The sequence below is a fragment of the Danio aesculapii genome, chromosome 7 (assembly GCF_903798145.1).
Source record: "Danio aesculapii chromosome 7, fDanAes4.1, whole genome shotgun sequence".
Classification (NCBI taxonomy): domain Eukaryota; kingdom Metazoa; phylum Chordata; class Actinopteri; order Cypriniformes; family Danionidae; genus Danio; species Danio aesculapii.
In genome coordinates, this window is record NC_079441.1 from 39,164,401 (window position 1) to 39,185,057 (window position 20,657).

General features: G+C 36.4%; 1 protein-coding gene across 1 annotated transcript in view; it reads left to right on the forward strand.

Annotated features, from left to right (window-relative positions):
• ptprn2 (protein tyrosine phosphatase receptor type N2) overlaps window positions 1-20,657 on the forward strand; it is a 278,828-nt gene that overhangs the window by 40,389 nt on the left and 217,782 nt on the right. Inside the window, exon 3 of the mRNA XM_056461907.1 lies at window positions 18,579-18,692. Coding sequence (XP_056317882.1) covers window positions 18,579-18,692 — 114 coding nt within the window. The remainder of the gene's footprint in view (window positions 1-18,578; window positions 18,693-20,657) is intronic.

Sequence of the window (20,657 nt, forward strand, 5' to 3'; positions counted from 1 at the left end):
ACTGCATCTTCAGTAAGGCATGGAGTAGTGTGAGAATATCCCCTGCAGCTTCTTACTGTCAGGTAATATTGTGGCTCTGCAGGGAATTATTCTGTTTCAATTCCTGTTTATTCTCTACGTGATAGATGTACCAGGACAACACCTGCTCATGCCACCTGCAGATATTCACAGATAACTCCTCCACTGACAAATGCAGAGCAGTCAGGAAACAGGTAGCTGATGGTGGTCAACAGTATTCTGGCATGCGTGAGGACAGCCTGCAGCTGTAGGGGGGGACAACAAGTGAGAAAACAAAATGTGGAGCTCCAGATGACCATTCATCAGTCAGTGAGAGGTGTTACAGTGCTATGTGAATTCAATTAATAATGTAGACAGTGAAAGAACACCCAAAGATTTGAAATGTGCACTGACTCTCTGCCTTTTTTCTAGTTTGTCAGAGACTTTATGTTCACCTTTAAAACATAAATGAAATGTAGCCTGCCCTGCAAGATGGTTTAGTTTGAATTAAATGACCTTGTCTCTTTGGAAACCTATTAAACTGCTTGATTCATATGGATTTCCATATTTGAATACACTTTTTTGACATTTTGTGTACAGTAAATGGACTTTAACACTGGAGATACCAGAGTTCTATAACTTCTAGTATAGCCATAGTGTCCATTCTGACCATTCATATACGTATTATCGCAAAAATGTTTCTTCACAAACACTTCCTGTTCACCTTATTTATGTAAACCCTCCCGTTTTTGCTGAAATTCTCCCGTATTTTACCATTCTATTCCACTATCATCCTATCATTAAGTATTTTCTCATATTTCTTATATAACAGGAAGTGTTTGTGGAGAAACAGTTTTGCGAGATAACGCAAAACATCTTTGCAAGGGAACGCAAAATCTTTGCAAGAGAACGCAAAAACCTTAAAAATATGTTTTCCTATTACTCTGTTTTTTTTTCTCCCACCCAGTTTTTTTTTCTTCCACCAATTGTTTTCCACCATCACGTCCCTTTCATGCCTCCGTAGTAGTCAGACCCCCTAGTTTTTCACGTTTGTTTTTGTGATTTTTTGCAATTAAAAAAATATATAAATGTAAAAAATTATATGGAACAACACTTGGTAAGGCAGGTAAACTGGCAATACTTTCAAGGAAGCATGGCCTGAGCTCTCGCTAAAATACAGCACAAACAGGAAGTGAACGCAGAGTGAGCGGAGCTGAGTCAGTAGACGGGCGAGGGCTCCCTTTGCTGGTGTGGCATTACAGTACCTCACATATACTGTAGGACATGTGTTAGGGCTTCCCCTACCGTAAGAAAAACAAGGATTTTTTGTAAAACTTGTGATTGTCAGGGAAGTGTTTTCTCTTGTTAAATGCAGGGAAAGAGTTAAACTAAGTACTTTATCAATTTGACGCACATCATAATACCAACCATACATGTAAAGCATAAATAATGTCCTTAAATTCGGTCACGTCCAGCGGTCCTCATCCGTGATACCCAATCTCCATCTCCAATCTCCAATTGGCGCCACAGGATGGCTATATCTGATCTGATCCCCCCACCCCCTTTTCATGTAATGCTAGGATTGTGAGGGCGCAGGTCAGATGGAATTTTTCATGCACTGCATATGCAATGTCCATAAGTTATGTAAAACAATGAATTGCAAACTAAAATAAATATAATTTGATTTTATGGTTTGGAATTTGATGTTTTATGAGATTTTTTTTTTAGATTAAATTGTGTTTAAATTAAGAACTTTGCAGGATCGCAAAAATTGTGACTTTTTCTTGATTTTGCATTGGATTCAGTGACGCAGAATCGCGAAAAATTAGGGGGTCTGAGTAGTCGCAGTGGTAAATACAGGGTCAGAAATCTTTCAAGATTCATTAAAAATGAGATTTGACTAAATGGGAGTCTTATTAATGAATTATGACTTTTTTTGTAAGTTATATCACTACTATATTTAAAATATACTAGACTACTAAAGTTGAGAAACTATGTTTTTTTTTTTGGGGATCAGCATAGGACCTCGAGGCGGGAATCGAACCCGGGTCGCCGCAAACACCAGAGTGCTTGTGTCGGTGCACTTTCCACTACGCCATAGGCTCCGATGAGAAATTATGTTTTTATAGTATAACATTTTTGGAAGATCTTTATTTTTATTTTTACAAATAATCTGGAAATACTGTAGATATGTAGTATGTTAGAGCTTTTTGGTGTCTTAATAATCAGTGCTTTTGCACAGTATGCATTTTCTGCTATTTTTTCTGGCTATGCCTTTCCAGACATTCACAGAGATTATTGAGCCATCATCAACCACTTGTGCTTGGCAGTCTTATATCGTGATTTCACTCCATTTTAAATTTGTGCCTGTGACAATAAAACCGGCCTTGACTATTTGCCTGTTATATTAGTCTGATGTTTTTTTCCCCCTCAAGATTAGTGGGTGGTTCTTGGCTAGAAAAGCTGTGAAATGGACCAGACACCGGTAGTTAAAAGTCTGGCTCTGTGAAACTAGGAAGCGTTTTAGAGGAGCTTGGAGTATGTGAGTGGGCTTGTTTTATTGTCACATCGCACTTCTCTATACTCTGTGCTTGATTTACATTTGAAAATAACTTGACATTACTTGTAACGGCTTGTGGAAAACACGACTTGATGTGGTTATCAAGGACTTACACTTTTAAAGACGCATTGTGTGGATCAATAAGTGCTTCTTTCATTACCACTTCAGTTCAAAATGTGTTAGTTTGGGTACAGTTTGTGCTCCCTTATGGACATATACTGTACAGTACTGTACATCTACAGTAGTTTTAAATTTCATTGTGCACATAAAATAAATATTTTAGACTAATTAAATAAATTATGTTAACAGTAATTGCTAATGGTCAATTATGAATGGCTTGGCCATTGTGATTGAAGGCCTTAAAACTGGGGTGTCAAACCTACAAAGCCCTGCACAGTTTAGTTCTAACCCTGCTTCAACACACTTGCCTGTAGGTATCAAACAAGCCTGAAGGACTCAATTAGTACAATCAGGTGTGTTTAATTAGAGTTGGTAAACTGTGCAGAACTGCTGGCCTCCAGGAACTCAGTTTAACACCCCTGCCTTAAAACATAAATGGTTTAAATTAAGAATGTTTTAAACATGTTTATGTTTGTTTTATATTATATAAATATGTTGTTTTATTTATTAAAGGGATAGTTCACCCACAGATTTAAATTCTGTCATCATTTACTCAACCTTCACTTGTTCTAAACCCAACCCAGGCTCATTCTGAAAGTACTGCTATATACATTTCTTGAGATTTCCAAATACGTTTCAGGAGATATGTTTCTTGCAGTTTTTGTTTTCGCGAAAACACCAGAAGCTACTGTGCATGCTTTTTGAGACCTCAAATTTCTCTTGTGAGGGGCATTCGTGCCTGCTGTTCTAGGATAAAACCACCAGAGGTCGCTGTCGACTGACTAACTAACTGACTGACTGATTGAGTGACTGAGTGAATGACTGACTGTCTGACCAATCGACTTCCTCTTTCCCTAAACTCAACCATTAGTGTTTTCAAAAGCACAGATTGACCCGCCCACCCACTTCCCTAAACCCAACCGACAGTTTTCAAAAGCAATCCAAAAAAAGAAAAGCCCTCGCCTGATTTTTACCACATTTTCAGATTTTACCTGATTCTCACCCTATTATTTACTTACCTCGTCGTCGTGGTCAACTCCACACTGAGTCTCAAGTCTGCCGATGTACATGTCGAGCTATCAGTCAAACTAGTAACAGCGGGAAAGCCATCCATACGGAGGTAAGCGGTCAGCTGGTAAGCATGAAAAGGAACGGCATCATACCGCCCCGTATCGTTCATTTTAAAGACGAAATGCAGCCATACGTACTTCTGGCTACATAATTCGCGATCTCCAGAAATATATATAGGGCTATGTTTTTAGAATGAGTCTATGTTGTCTAAACCTTTGACCTTTGACCCTTTCTTCTTTTGAACACAAAGAAAAATATTTTGAAGAATTGCTGTAACCAGTGACTTGCATGTTTGCTTTTCCTACAATGGAAGTCAATGGTTACTGGTTTTTAGCTTTCTTCAAAATATCTTCCTTTGTGTTCAGCAGAAGAAAGAAACCCATAAATGGTTAGGGAGAGTAAATAGTGAGTAAACTTTCATTATTTATTTTTTTTGGAATTGTCCCAGTATTGTAATTGTACGTTGTTTGCACTGATTGAATGCACTGAGGTCTGTATACTCACTGCTTTCACAAACATTTAACAGAATAGCGCAATTCACATGAATTGACTGGCAGATAATAACATAACAGCTCTTTATGGTGTGTCAGTTCTGATTCCCTGTAAATGCTGGAAAAGAGGCTGAAATATGAGCCTAAGCAAATTCTTTTATAAGAACATTTGGGTTTTGATTTATCTGTTGCTGTTGAGCTGCCAGCTATTGATCCTCTGTGATCTCTCTTCCAATCAGAATAATAATTACAGACTGAGATCATCCATAAAAGTCCAGTGTCTGAAAACACTTCAGTATCAGGGGGCACAACGTTAAGACGTTAATGTTAAAAAATCTGACACGTTTGATGACACGTTTCATACTTCCTGCAATGTGCTCAAGGATGTTCTTTATTGCTCCCTTTTTTCACCATAAACTGCCTGCCAACTGCAATATTTCTGCCCTGCGCTGTTATGATGGTATGAAAACTATTTTCTCAAAGGAGGAGGTTGACACATTAAATTCTTCAAAGGAAGAATACTGGAATATTCCTGAACTAACAGGACAATTGAAGGGACAAGCAAACACATTTATAGTAGCCATTATTTACTCATGCCATTAAATAGAATAAGAGTCAAACTGTCTAAACCTGTTTCTGTAAAGGGTAAATGACTGATGGTTTGACCGCCTGTGCCCTGGGTTTCATGAAACTATATAAGCCCGCAGAAAAGCTGCCAATTAGTCTTTCAAATTAGGCTGCGCTTTCGCAGAGCCGATTGATCATTCAGAAAAGAGATATGAAATGTTTAGCAGACTGCAAGCCTAAACAGACTTTCTGTATGTTTAAGATCAGAATGTAAGTCATTATCTGCTTAGACAGTCTAACCTTTTCTTCTTTTGGACAGGAGCTGTAAGCATCTGTATTTTCACAACTGATTGACTATATATACAAATCACTTGACATTTTCTGTCTGAATTTGATCTTTTGCTCTTGTCATTGGACTGGGGTCTTTGATGTTGAAAAGCTTCATCATTTTGATTATTCAAACTATTCTATAGACTAAGCTTAACATTTATAATCCATGGCTGTTTTGATATTGTTGAAAATCACATAAAACTTCTGAATTTAAAAATACACTTAGTCCCATCTACTATTCTTGTGCCGTCTAGAACTCTCAGTTGCATGAAAACTGCAATTAAGTCTGAAAAATATGTGCAATTATATGTAATTTCTCCTTAAATTAGCTTTGAGTTTGAAGAGAGTTGGCGCATGAACAATTAACAAGTTTCACTGTGTTTCTACTTTGCTTACTGTATCTCAGTGCAGTTGCTAAGTTCAGCATTTAAAGTTTTAATAACTACTTTAAGAATCAGAGTTCTTTTCAAAACAACAACTCAGGTTTGTGTTTTTATTTTGGTGTTATTGGCTTGTTGTATTGTAACCTGAGCTCTAATTCTGATGTGTGAACAAAAGTGCTCATTAATTACATGTTTGGTTAAGTATGAGGTTAAGTGTAACATAAGAAACTGCCCTAAAAATTAAGCTGCATATTGTAATCTGTGCTGTAATTCTGGTTAAATGTTAGTAATTGTTATGGTACTATCATACCAGTGTCAAGAACAGAAATGTCTTAATTGTCATTAAAGGAGCCCTTTAAAAAAATATAGGTATACCTTGGCATAGTCGAATAATAAGTGGTCAGTATATGAATATGGCCATACCGTTAGCCTCAGACACCATTGTTTCCTTGTTCTCATGTAAAATCCAAGAGTGTAAAACCCCAGTGGATAAAAGGCCAATCAAAACACAAAACACACTATTGCGTGACTCATGGGTAGGGGCGTCGCCAGTGGGTGGAAAAGGGGGACAGAGTGCATAGGGGCCAGGTAATTTAGGGACCCTGCGATGGCAAGTGAACACACACCTCCAACACCCTTTACTCTTCTATGCCCCCCTCACCCTCACTCTTCTTTTTCGACGATCGGCCTCAACCCCAACATTAGGGCCCAAAATGCTCATGGGCCTCATTATTTGCATGTGCTTTAGGTCAGGTTCTGTGTCATCCAGACCTGACAAGCAGCCCCATCATCAGAAGATCTGGCATTGTTAGTATGCATGCCCCAGGCTGTTTTTGATAAGCCACAATATTTCCTAATTTAACAGTAATGATCATTTTCCTCTCTTAGGTTATTATTAAGTTTATATTTAACTTACTATGTATGTGAGACTTTAATTTTGAAAACGGGAGAGTTACTGAGCAACGACTGCACGACATATGTTCAAACTCATGCCAGGATGCAAAATTCAGTATTTACAGTACAGTATACTACCTGACAAAAGTCTTGTCACCTATGCAAGTTTTAGGAACAACAAATAACTTGACTTCTAGTTGATCATTTGGTGTCAGACGTGGCTGGTATGAAAGGCAAAGGCCTATAGGTTTACCAAAATAAAATATGATCATGCCTTGATTTTTAATAATTTAATCTGAACACTAAGGTCTGACTTTGCTTAGACAAAAGACTTGACACTTAACAGAATTAATGTACAGTGCACTCAGAAATAAAGGTACAGGAGCTGTCACTGGGGCAGAACTTTTTTAAAAGATACACATTTGTACCCAAATAGTCCACAGTGGTACCTAAAAGGTGCATATTAGTACCCAAATGTACCTAAAAAGTACCTTTGAGGTACCATTATGGACCCTTCAAAAATATACCTTTTGAAAAGGTACTGCCCCAGTGACAGCTCCGGTACCTTTATTTCTGAGAGTGTATAGAATATAAAGTCATGGTGAAGTGGAAAAAGAATTAATATTGTGTATGACTCCCATGACAATAAAGTCATCTGGAATGGCAAATAAAGTATTCTTGCAGGACTCCCAGAGTTCATTAAGATTCTTTGGATTCATCTTTAATGCCTCCTCCTTCATCTTACCCCAGACATGCTCTATAATGTTCATGTCTGGTGACTGGGCTGGCCAATCCTTTAGCACCTTGACCTTCTTTGCTTTCAGAAACTTTAATGTGAAGGTTAAAGTATAAGAAGGAGCGCTATCCTGCTGAACAATTTGTAGTTTGTAATGTAATGGGCAGCTAAAATGTCTTGATTCCCTCAGGCTGTAGATGCCATCGATTCTGCAGATCTATTGCATGTCCCCATATTTAATGTGACCCCAAACCTGATTTTTTCTTTATTAAACTTGACTGATTTCTGTGAGAATCCATGTGGGTTCCACTATTTGGCTTCTGCAGTATTTGTGATGATTGGGATGCAGTTCAACAGATGATTCATCTGAAAAATCTTCCTTCTGCCACTTTTTCAAATAATCAACTAGAAGTCAAGGTATTATTTGTTGTTCTAACAACTGGGATCGACGACAAGACTTTTGTCAAGTAGTGTATATGACATCTTTGAAAGGCAAAAGAAGAAATCTATAGTAACAATCAAGCAATGGTCTGTGTTTAAGTGTTTTATTTTGTAATAATGCTATCTCTGTCCCACATTATAGTTAATATTAAGCTATATTTTAGCTTTTCTGTGTGAATTTTATGACTATGATTTTTTTTTACTGGTTATTGTTTGTTTGTGATACAGAATTGATACAGAAACCAATAACTGGCATACATAACTGATTAGTAAGTGATTAGTAATGTTTTACCTCTGCTTTTGATAGTAGTAACATCACTGAAATGAGCATACTCTTTTATTTTTTAACACTTTTGACAATACTGCAATTTACCTTTCACATTCAATTTCGGTCATTAAAAAAATTGTTTTGAAAATTTGTAGTCTTTTATGTTAAATGTAATCTTCTGTGGCCAATAGTCATAGCCAACAAGCTTAAAGGTATAGTTCACCCAAAAATTTAAATCATGTTACTTATTACTCTCCTACATGTCATTTCATACCCCTGAAACCCCATTTGTCTACGCATGTCAGAATATGGATGGGGATATTCTCAGATTCGCTCAGTTTAAAAAGAGTGGATCAGATAAAAGTTGATATTTAAATCATGATGCATTGTTCCTAACATAATTGCATCTATAAAAAATAATTAATGTACTATACTTTCATTGTATTGAAGCAGTGTTGGGCAGCATAGTGATGCACTGGGTAGCATGTTCGCCTCACAACAAGAAGTTTCTGGTTCGAGCCCTGGCTGGGTCAGTTGGCGTTTCTGTGTGGAGTTTGCATGTTCTCCCCGTGTTCGCGTGGGTTTCCTCCGAATGCTCCGGTTTCCCCCACAAGTCCAAAAAACATGGTATAGTTGAATTGGGTAAGCTAAATTGTCCGTAGTGTATGTGACTGAGTGTGTATGGATGTTTCCCAGCGATGGGTTGCAGCTGGAAGGGCATCCGCTGCATAAAAAACATATGCTGGATAAGTTGGTGGTTCATTCCGCTGTGGTGACCCCAGATTAATAAAGGGACTAAGCCGAAAAGAAAATGAATGAATGAATGAATGAAGCAGTGTCATAATGGGTTTGAAACGTAATGCATTACAGTAACTAATTACATCTCGATTTAACACAGTAGTGTAAGGTATTACGGATCAATTTTCAGTAATGTTTTGGTACACGTTGAGTAACACATTACTATTATTTTATTCTATTAACTCTATTAAATCAGGACTGCTATTTAATGTGTATTCATCAACATTAGTAATATTGTTTCAGCCTTTGGCTTAAATTAAAATGTGGTAAGCACAGCAAGAAGGCCGCTGGTTTGATACCCGGCTGGGCCAGTTGGCTTTTCTGTATGGAGTATGTATGTTCTCCCTGTGTTGGCGTGGGTTTTCTCCAGGTGCTCTGGTTTCCCCCACAGTCCAAAGACATGCGCTATAGGTGAATTGAATAAACTAAATTAGCCGTAGTGTTTGTGTGTGAATGTAAGAGTGTATGGGTGTTTCCCAGTTCTGAGTTGCAGCTGGAAAGGCATCTGCTCTGTAAAACATATGCTGGAATAGTTGACGGTTCATTCCACTGTGGTGACCCCTGATAAATAAGGCTAAATAAGCTAAAGGAAAATGAATAAATGAATGAATGTATCTCAACAGGTTTGGTCATGGGTCCCACACTTTCATTCATTTTAGACTAACCCTTTCCCCATTTTGATATATATATATATATATATATATATATATATATATATATATATATATATATATATATATATATATATATATATATGAACATCCTCAGATTTTGCCTGGCCCTTTTGGAAAGTTACGTAATACCATAGTAACAATTACACTGCTGAATTGGCTAAACCTTCGATAAGATCTGCAAATGAACTAATTGCCTCAATGAACAAAGGCCTCAACATATCCCGATAATCTAGTGCATTTGTGGTTCTTAATGCTGCAAAAATGGACTCCTCTTGTGTGGCACAGGCTGTTCTTTATCTTCATTAGTATCACTCTGTGGTTCACTCTGCACAGTGGAATCGATTTTCTGTGGCGATCCTTGTGGTCTTTCTGAGACTCATTATAGTAATGGTTTAACATCTTTGAACAGCTGACTGAGTATCTGAATAATTGTCAAGCTCTCTGTTGTTCTTTGTTGCTGCTGTCTCACATACAGCCACAGCCTCCCATTCTTATCCTCCCATCTCATGTCATGACACAATAAATACATAGTTCACCTAAATAAACATTCTGCTATCATTTATTCACGCTCCACTTGTTTCAAATCTATATGAGCTTCTTTAATTGTAGAACACAAAAGAAGATGTTTTGAAGAATGTTTGACTTCCATAGTTTTTTTTTTACTATGGAAGTCAATGGCTACCAGTTATCAACATGCTTCAAGATACCTTCTCTTGTGTTCAGCAGAAGAAGAGAACTCACGAAGGTTTGTAAACAGATAAGGGGCAATTTAAATGTTAACATGTTCATTTTTCGGAAAACTGTCACTTTATTGACCAGCAGACTTGAAACGAAAGTCAAATACTCTTTAAAGTAATGCTCTTTATTTAACATTGATTTTGTTGAAACATTGTGTTTCGCTTGTTTCATCGATTAGCATAATTGCTTCAGCACTGTCAATGCAAGTGTGCTTCATTTGCTCATTCCCAAGAGCTCCGTTTGCATCCTCACGACCTGCTCTCTTATTGAAACAAGCATCGAGGAGGAAGGCCTGAGTTATGGTTATTTGTGAATATTTGACTATATTACAGCAATTCATTCCAGATCCTCGCCATCTTTGAAAGTAATCCGAAAATGATAGTTTAATGTGAGACATAGATTCAGTCCATTATAGATTTGTGAATACAGCAGACCCAGTGACTTGAAACTGACTGGACAGGGAAAGATAAGGTTAAGCACATTTGTTGCTGTAATATTGTGCTGTCTCTGCCCAGAAGAAGAAGCTTTATAAGTGTGTACTCAAGGGGAAGCAGATAATATGAGAAAAGAAAGCCACTTAGCAAGTCTGGTATCCACAGTTTTAATGCCAGTCTTTTAAAAAAGAGAACATCTTTGATAGTGTATGTGACACAAGTTTAATGACTTTCTCTTCTGCATTTGCCAAAAGCCATGGCAGACTACATTTTCTTTATGTATTGTATGTTGCACAGAAGTGCCACTTAGTAGAATTTTTTTCCTGTTGCTGTGCATTTGCATTTTTTCCTCATGTTAGTTTTAGTTCAGTAGTTTCTGCAAATGGTTTGAAATGCGGCCTCCTTTCTTATTGCACTCCTAATGCTTCCAGTTTGTTTACTTAGTATCATTTGCCTGAAATAGTGCTCTGATGCTTTTGACTGTGCCTGTTGAGTTCAGATCTGTAGTTATAGAGATGCCAGAATTAACAATTGGCTTCTTGTCTTGGAAAAAAGTGTGTTTTACTGAACCATTTTTAGAAAGTGATTAAAACTATTGTTTTGGGGTGATGTAAATATTCAGTGCAAGTAAAGTGTCTGCTTTATTCATTCATTTATTCCTTTATTTATTTTCTTTTCGGCTTAGCCCCTTTATTAATCTGGGGTCGCCACAGCGGAATGAATCGCCAACTTATCTAGCATATGTTTTTTACACAGCGGATGCCCATCCAGCTGCAACCCATCAATGGGAAACATCCATACACACTCATTCACACACATATACACTAATGACAATTCAGCTTATTCAATTCACCTCCAGTGCATGTCTTTGGACTGTGGGGGAAACCAGAGCACCTGGAGGAAACCCACACGAACACGGGAAGAACATGCAAACTCCACACAGAAATGCTAACTAACCCAGCTGAGGCTCAAACCAGTGACCTTCTTGCTGTGAGGCGATCATGCTACCCACTGTGCCAACGTGTCGCCATCTGCTTTATTGTAAAAAAAAAAAACATCTGTAAGAAAAAGTGAAAATATGGGTGAAGAAATGCTAGTGTCATTCAGCATAACATGTACACTCACCGGTCACTTTATTAGGTACACCTTACTCATTCCGGGTTAAACCCCCTTTTTTGCCTTCAGAGCTGCCTTAATTCTTCATGGCATAGATACAACAAGGTACTGGAAATATTCCTCAGAGATTTTGGTCCATATTGGCATAATAGCATCACGCAGTTGCTGCAGATTTGTTGGTTGCACATCCATGATGTGAATCTCTTGTTCCACCACATACCAAAGGTGCTTTAATGGATTGAGTTCTGGTAACTGTGGAGGCCATTTGAGTACAGTGAACTCATTGTCATGTTCAAGAAACCAGTCTGAGATGGTTCGTGCTTTATGACATGCTGTGTTATCCTGCCGGCAGTAGCCAGCAGAAGATTACTGTGGTCATAAGAGGGATGGACATGATCAGCAACAATACTCAGGTAGACTGTGGCATTGACATGATGCTCAATTTGTACTAATGGGTAAAAAGTGTGCCAAGAAAATATTTCCCACCCCATTACACCACAACCACCAGCTTGAAACATTGATACAAGGCAGGATGGATCCATGCTTTCATGCTGTTGATGCCAAATTCTGACCCTACCACCAACAATGTTTGTTTGAAAACGTTTTTCTAATGTTCTGTTGTCCATTTTTGGTGAGCCTGTGCGAATTGTAGCCTCAGTTTCCTGTTCTTAGCTGACTGGAGTGGCACCCAGTGTGGTCTTCTGCTGTTGTTGCCCATCTGTCTCAAGGTCGGACGTGTTGTACGTTCAGAGATGCTCTTCTGCAAACCTCAGTTTTAACGAGTGGTTATTTGAGTTACTGTTGCCTTTCTATCAGCTGGAACCAGTCTGGCCATTCTCCTCTGACCTCTGGCATCAACAAGGCATTTGCGCCCACAGAACTGCCACTCACTGGATATTTTATCTTTTTGGGACCATTCTCTGTAAACCCTAGAGATGGTTGTGTGTGAAAATCCTAGTAGATCAGCAGTTTCTGAAATACTCAGGCCAGCCCGTCTGGCACCAACAAAAATGCCATATTTAAAGTCACTTAAATCACCTTTCTTCCCCATTCTGATGCTCGTTTTGAGTTGCCGCCATGTGATTGGCTGATTATAAATTTTGGACAGGTTTACTTAATAAATTGTCGGTGGGTGTACATATTAGTGTAAAGTCGTACATATAAATAATACATATTCATATTAAATGAAACATACTGTACATATTATATGTACATATGTATGTCAGACAGACAAACACACAGGGCCCACAGATACCAAGAAAAAAAGCTTGTATCACTCTTTCATTGTTTTGATGCTTGAAAACCCCATTTTGTCTTTGACCCATATATACATAACATCTTGAATCAAAGCCATGATCCTAAATAAAAAATTTAGACAGCAGCATCTACAACCACTATAGGCCATAAATATATTGAAAACATTCATTCCCCAGTAAGAGTGATGTGCTGTGATCTGGAACAGGAGTGAAGCAGTGGCCCATTTTGCTGGTTAAGTCTCCTCCATGTGGCAGATCAAAAGAACTGCAGTACATTTGAGGTAGATGTATCATTGTGAATAACAAATAACACTATTAAAGTAATGTGCACCTAAGTATACATTTTTTTATTTACATCATATAGCATAACAGCAGTGTGATCTCAGTTTAATCGCAAGTTTATTGAGTTAGGCTATAATTATTACAGTATGACTATTATTGCAAGACTAAATGTTAGTCTTGTTCATTCAACATTATCAGCCATTTTCAACAGATTTTAATTTAAATATAAGTGATTTGCCTATGTGTAAGGTCAGAATTTGACGTCCTTGAAATCGTTTGTCATATTGAGAATGTGGCTCTGCGGCAAATGCAGTTTCCAAATCTTTTTCTAAATACGTCTAATGTTGTGAAAATTCAATCCATTTTCTCTTCAGCTCTGATCTGTCAAAAGAAATAACAGCCACAATACTGATGATAGAGCAGTCCAGGATTTTCTCCATGACAGACCTGCTCAGAGCTGTTATTAAGCTTATCTCGGCCAGTATGAAGAGCATTTGGTGAATGAGTGACAAAGTGCAGAGTTCTTGAGGCATATCATTTACCACCAAGTGGGAAGCAAATGTATCATGTCTGATAATTCAAACTGCCTGATAGATTTTATATTAGCACTCATTCATTTCCCCGAGGCTCGGTTTTATGGTTGTACAGTGTAGAGCTCGAGGAATCGTGGGATAGAAGAAAGCGCAGCCGAGTCTATATTTGAGTGCGATGACTGTAATTAGAGTGTGATTATTCCCGGAGACGACTGAAAAAAAAGGCAGCCGACAGTGAGGAGGTTGCGATGGAAACCGACACGGAGGCAGTGAAAAGGGTCTGTTAGCTGCTGGTTATGTCATGTGTCTGCTGCACATGGAGAAACTTTGGACATGGCAGGTTTCCAGTCAGAAGGAGGCAGGGATATTTAGGGTGTACAATGAAGCTGTTGAAGCTTTATTTGTCATCATCTTATTGTTTTAACTGGTTCCTTGAATTGAACTCAATTGTTTTTATTGTTCTTACTCTCTCTCACACATTCCTGCTTTTAGAACATGCTCATGTTTACATTTGACATTTAAGTTAGGTCATTTGGCAGATGATTTTATCCAAAATGACCACAAATGATAACAGATGTAATCAAAGAACAACTATACACACACACACACATATATATATATATATATATATATATATATATATATATATATATATATATATATATATATATATATATATATATATATATATATACACACACATATTTATACATATACGTATATACGTATATACATATATATATATATATATATATATATATATATATATATATATATATATATATATATATATATATATATATATATATATATATATATATATATATATATATATATATATATATACAGTATATATACAGAATATATATGTAATATTAGTCTAATGCAGTACTTTGGACAAATTATGACTTGAAAGATCTGTGCATTATTACATTATTTATAAGTGCTGCACGGTGGCGCAGTGGGTAGCATGACCGCCTCACAGCAAAAAGCTCACTGGTTCGAGCCTCGGCTGGGCCAGTTGGCATTTCTGTGTGGAGTTTGCATGTTCTCGCCGTGTTCGCGTTGGTTTCCTCCGGGTGCTCCGGTTTTCCTCACAAGTCCAAAAACATGTGGTATAGGTGAATTGGTAAGCTAAAATTGTCCGTAGTGTTTGTGTGAATGAGTGTGTATGGATGTTTACCAGTAATGGGTTGCAGCTGGAAGGGCATCTGCTGTATAAAACATATGCTGGATAGGTTGGCAGTTCCTTCCACTGTGGTGACCCCAGATTAATAAAGGGACTAAGCCGAAAAGAAAATGAATGAATGAATGAATGAATGAATAAGTGCTTTATTTATTAGTGATGGGTTTGAGTAGTGTTAATATTTTATTCTGTAAAGGTCTGATGACATTTCTTCTATATTTAAATTCTAATGTGAATTTAAGCTTTTTTTTATTAAGAAATTGACATTTGGTCAGAAATATTGGTATTGTAGTCTAAAAAAGATGAAGAGATTTGTTTGCATCTTTTTCTTATTTCATGCAGAAAGGCTCTTAATGGCATTATCCTTATTTAAAATGTGTAAAGGATGTCATTAGTATTGTACAGAATAAGTTGTATTTTAAAAGTGCATTTCACTTAAACACATACAGTAATATATATGAGCAATATCACACGAGTAGTAGTGCAATATGACTGTATATCGGCACTGGTGGGAGGCATGCACCAGTGCCGATATATAGCCATTTCGCAATTCTACTCGTGTGATATTGTGTTTATACAACAGTTTGAAGGCATAATGATGTATATAAAAAAGATAATCAAACACAGAGAGTCTTATAAATCCTTTTGTATGAGGAACTACTTTCTTCCGCCATTCATTCACATCTGCAGCTGACGCCAGAACAGCAGAAACTATTGCTACTTCACAAACATCACTTTTAAGCAAGTATTTGAATGATTCTCTAGCATAATGTCTAAAGTGATGACAAAACGGGTGATTTTGCTCACATTTTAAGATTATTAGGCTGAACGGCATGAAGTGCCATCAATTTAGAGGTTTCCCAGTATTTCTGTTGCAATAATTAACCCCAAAAAATCCAGGGCAAAGCAAGCACTACCAGTTTCAGTGGTATAAATACAGCACTACAAAATACAAAAAAGAGAGATTGACTTATAATGTCACTTACCTGATTTATAATGATATGTTAAGCTGTAGGTTAAAACATACGCTGAGAAAATTCTGTTTTTCTCCCCTAAGGACTTATTATGCAGTCTCTGTTGCCATCTTGTGGCGAAACACAAGGCTCAGAAATTATAAATATTTTAAAATAGGCTCTATCCTTACAAATAAACTGCATAGTTGCAATCTTAACAACTACATTCTCACCTAAAAAAGCCTGAAAAGTACATTATGTCCAAAGTATCCTCTGCTTGTTGCTGTGTGTAGGCGAAGTAATACAAAAGGGTGAAAGGTGAAGAGGCTGTAGTATTGCTGTTATTTGCAGAATATCGCACAGCTATCAGCCAATCAGATTCAAGAAGCAGACAGAACTGTTGTGTGTATATATATATATATATATATATATATATATATATATATATATATATATATATATATATATATATATATATATATATATTTCGGCTAGAATAAAAGCAATTTTTTTTTTTAATCATTTAGTCAATTTAGTTAAGCCTCTAAATGTCACTTTTAGCTGTATAGAAGTGTCTTGAAAAATATCCTGTAAAATATTATTTACTCTCATCATGGCAAAAATAAAATAAATCAGTAATTAGAAATTAGTTATTAAAACTATTATGTTTAGAAATGTGTTGAAAAAAAATCTTATTTCCCTTAAACAAAAATTGGGGAAAAAATAAACAGTGAAAACTAATAATTCAGAGGGGGCAAATAATTATGACTTCAGCTATATATTGTGGAAAGGCATTGACCTGTATATGGCCTTACTCTGATAGCGCCTCTCATGTCATGCAGCATATGATCAGCACTTACGCAAAATAGCAAAATAGCTAAAAAATGCTGTTAGATGGTGCAGGAACACTTGTGGTCATTAGTATTCATGGTGGGGAGCTGCTATACCCTGCATCCTCCCTGCTCGCCCAGATAGCCATTGAATTATGAAGCCAATCTGAGCCATGCTTTGGGTTGCCAGGCAACGGACAATTGAGTGGCACCAGGTCCCCGGTGATGGGGAGATAAACAAGGGGCCAGATAATGTGTGTGTGTGTGTGTGTGTGTGTGTGTGTGTGTGTGTGTGTGTGTGTGTGTGTGTGTGTGTGTGTGTGTGTGTGTGTGTGTGTGTGTGTCTATATAGGTGCGTTTCCTGATGGCCTGTGTGCTTATCTTGAAAGTGTCAAAAAAGAAAGAAAGAAAGAAAATACCCTAAACCCCTGTGGCTATTATGACCCCTAGCAGAAACTTCAGCCACACAAAATAAACTGACGGCCGGTGGACACTAACAGTTCTGCTTTTCCCTCAAGCCCAACACGGACAGGCAGGTTTTCTGTTTTCACGATCGTGAAATAGATGGACAAGACTGCTATAAAAAAAGACAGACTATTATGGGTTCAGGATATTATGCAGGGAAGCCATGTACATGATATCAAGCACCATATATTTCATAATACCCAATACTGTTTAAAATATGATATATATGTGCTTATATCAAGAGCTATTTAGTCATATGTGTTACTTATAATGCAATGTGTAATTTTCACATATAAACTAATGAAAAATGATGTGAGCTGTTGAGATCGGTGAATTATTAAATACAAATTTCAAATATTTGGTTTGTGGCATATTGTATTAAAATCGGGTCACAATTTTTTACATATGGCATGTCTAATAACCTACAATACTGTCTGTACAGAAAAAGTAAGTATATTTCAAAGGGTTTGTCAATATGGAGCAGAAACCAGACCATTAATTATTAATGTGAACTTGTCTTTTAAAGTGGAAACTCATGTCAAGCAGATGAGCATTTCTCAAATCAGAATTTTTGGACAGCCCTTTTCCTTAGCAAACATCTAAACAGAGAAATTAATTTCTTAGTTCTAATGGAGGATATCTAATAATTAAAGTGTTTTTGTTCCCTTATTTTAAGGCCACATTACAGGTGTATCTTTATGTTCAGTAAAATGAATAGATTTTTTTTTAATTAAACATTAACCCTGTTCACTTATACAGACTTTTCCACAAAATTACCAGCAGTTTTCCGGAAAGGTCTGTATGTGTGAACAGGCCCTTTTTGAAGATTTTGCAACAGGTCTTCTTTCTTCTTTCGGATCTTTCAGGCTTTTTAAATTACTGTATAACGTGTAATGAATGCACCAATGCTAATTATTTTATTTTATTTTATTTTATTTTATTTTATTTTATATTTATACTTATTCTTAGTCTCTTTATTCATCAGGGGTCGCCACAGTAGAATGAACCGCCAACTTATCCAGCATGTGTTTTACACAGTGGATGCCCTTCCAGCTGCAACCCAGTACTGGAAAACATCCATACACACTCATTCACACTCATACACTACGGACAATCTCTAACATACAACCTTCTTGCTGTGAGACAACAGTGCTAACCACTGAACCACTGTGTGGTCTTGATTTTATTTTATTTTATTTTATTTTATTTTATTTTATTTTACTTTATTTTATTTTATTTTATTTTATTTTATTTTATTTTATTTTATTTTATTTTATTTTATTTTATTTTATTTTATTGTTTTATTTATTTGACTTTTCATGTGCAAATTATAGTCAGGTTATTTATTTTCTGAAATAATTGAATCATTAATTTTATATTGCCATTCTGATAGAATGATTGTCATCTGATTATTTGATATTTTGACAACATGTATATTATGCGTTTGCTCTGCAGATGCGGTGTTTGGTCAGTGTCTGAGGTATCCAGGGTCAGATGTGAGCTCTTTCGATGTGTCTCCAGCAGCGGTGCAGCGTTTGCGGAGTGTTCTCCAGAAACTGGCCCACAGAGGTATATGCCTGTTTGTTTACCTGATTTTTTCATAGATGTTTTTATGCTGTGCTTGTTTATCACGTTCACATATCATATTTAATTAGTTCCTTTTTTCCCCACAGCCTAAGATACGTTTCAGTGTGGAAATTATTGTATAAGTCCATTGTCTGTTTTTCTAATTATGCATCTCTTTGTTTAAGAACTTACAGTACATGACTGTTAATTATTCAGTTCTTATCAGCTGTCAGTTGCTTTAGTCTGTTACCCTTAAGAAGAAAACAAATCTCAATCTCAATGTCACTGTTACAGGATTTAATTTTTTTTATTTGCATTTTTACCTGCATATAGGTTCCCAAACTTAGTGGTTTTGTGCTCTTAATTTCACAAATTTAGTATTGCATAAAATGTTATCCTATAGGGTTTAGATTTAGATATAGATTATTTTAATACAAAAAAACTAAATATATTAATTAACATGCAAATATCCAATTGAAGTCAGAATTATTAGCCCTAATAACATTTAATTCTTTTAGACTTTTTTGACGTTTTTCAGCACATTTCTAGGCATAATAGTTTTAATAACTAAATTCTATTTACTGATATCTTTTATTTTTGCTATGATGACAGTACTGTACATAATATTTGACTAGATATTTTTCAAGATACTAGTATTCAGCTTAAAGTGCCATTTTACTAGGTTAATTAGGTTGACTAGGAAAGTGGTAAGTCATGACAATAGTTTGTTCTGTAGCTAATAAAAATGCTTAAGGGGGCTAATGATATTGACTAAAAAATGTTTTTAAAAGTGTAAAAACTGCTTTAATTCTAGCTGTAATAAAACAAATAAGACTTTCTCCGGAAGAAAAAACATAGGGAATGCAGTAAAAATGTCTTTAATTCATTAAATTTCACTTGAAATTTTTGGAAAAAGAATAAATATTTCATAGGAGGGCAAATAATTTTGCCCTCAACTGTATGTTTTTTTTTCCCCGAAATATTTGGCATTGCATTTTTTTAAACATCAACAGATGAAGTTTATTATGCTGAAGTAATAATAAACATTTTGTAATTCCTGTTTTCTGTTTGAAGACATTTTAAAACACGCTAAATCAGAGTTAAGTGGTCCAGTAAGCTGCCTGAGGTTTCACTAGCCAATCTGTACACCAAGCAGATAGAGAGAATTACAACTTAAATTTTAAGTGACACTGCCAACATAGGCTCATATAGGGCTACATTCTGAAAAATGTAGCCCTATATACTGTATGCTTCTAGAAATCGCAAATTATGCAGCCAGAGCTTGTCTTTAAAATGAACGCTAAAGGGCGGTACGATGCCGTTCCCTTTCTTGCTTACCAGCTGACCGCTTACCTCTATATGGAGAGCTTTTCCGCTGTTACCAGTTTATCCAGTAGCTTGACACGTTTGTCAGAGGACTTGAGATGCAGAGAGGAGTTGAGAACAGCAGGCGCGAATGGCACTCGTGAGAGAAATTTAAGATCTGAAAAAGTGTACATAGCGGCATCTGGTGGATTCACGAAAACAAATATACTGCAAAAAAATGTAGCTCCTGAGACGTATTTTGCTCTATCCAGGAATGTATAGGGGTACGTAATCAGAATGAGCCTGGGTTGCACACTGCTCATCCCCTTTACTTTTCGCAGGTTTTTAGTATCAAGCCGTAGAACTAAACGATACAAAAATAAGGCATAGACTAAAGTAGAGGTGCATCTTAGACTTGTATATTTTATATTTTATAGATTGTTTTAAACACTTGTTTATTTGGAGGGCTGGACACTTGAAGAGATTATTTATTCTTTATTTATTTATTTTTTGAAGAGAGTGTTTTGTATGTTTTTGTTTTATGTTTTATGTGTTGATGTTGCTATGTGAGTTTTTTGTGTGGCACTGTTATGACATGAGGACTCTTGACTGCAAACCAAATCTACCTTCGGGTATAAATAAAGTAACCTAACCTAACCTAAC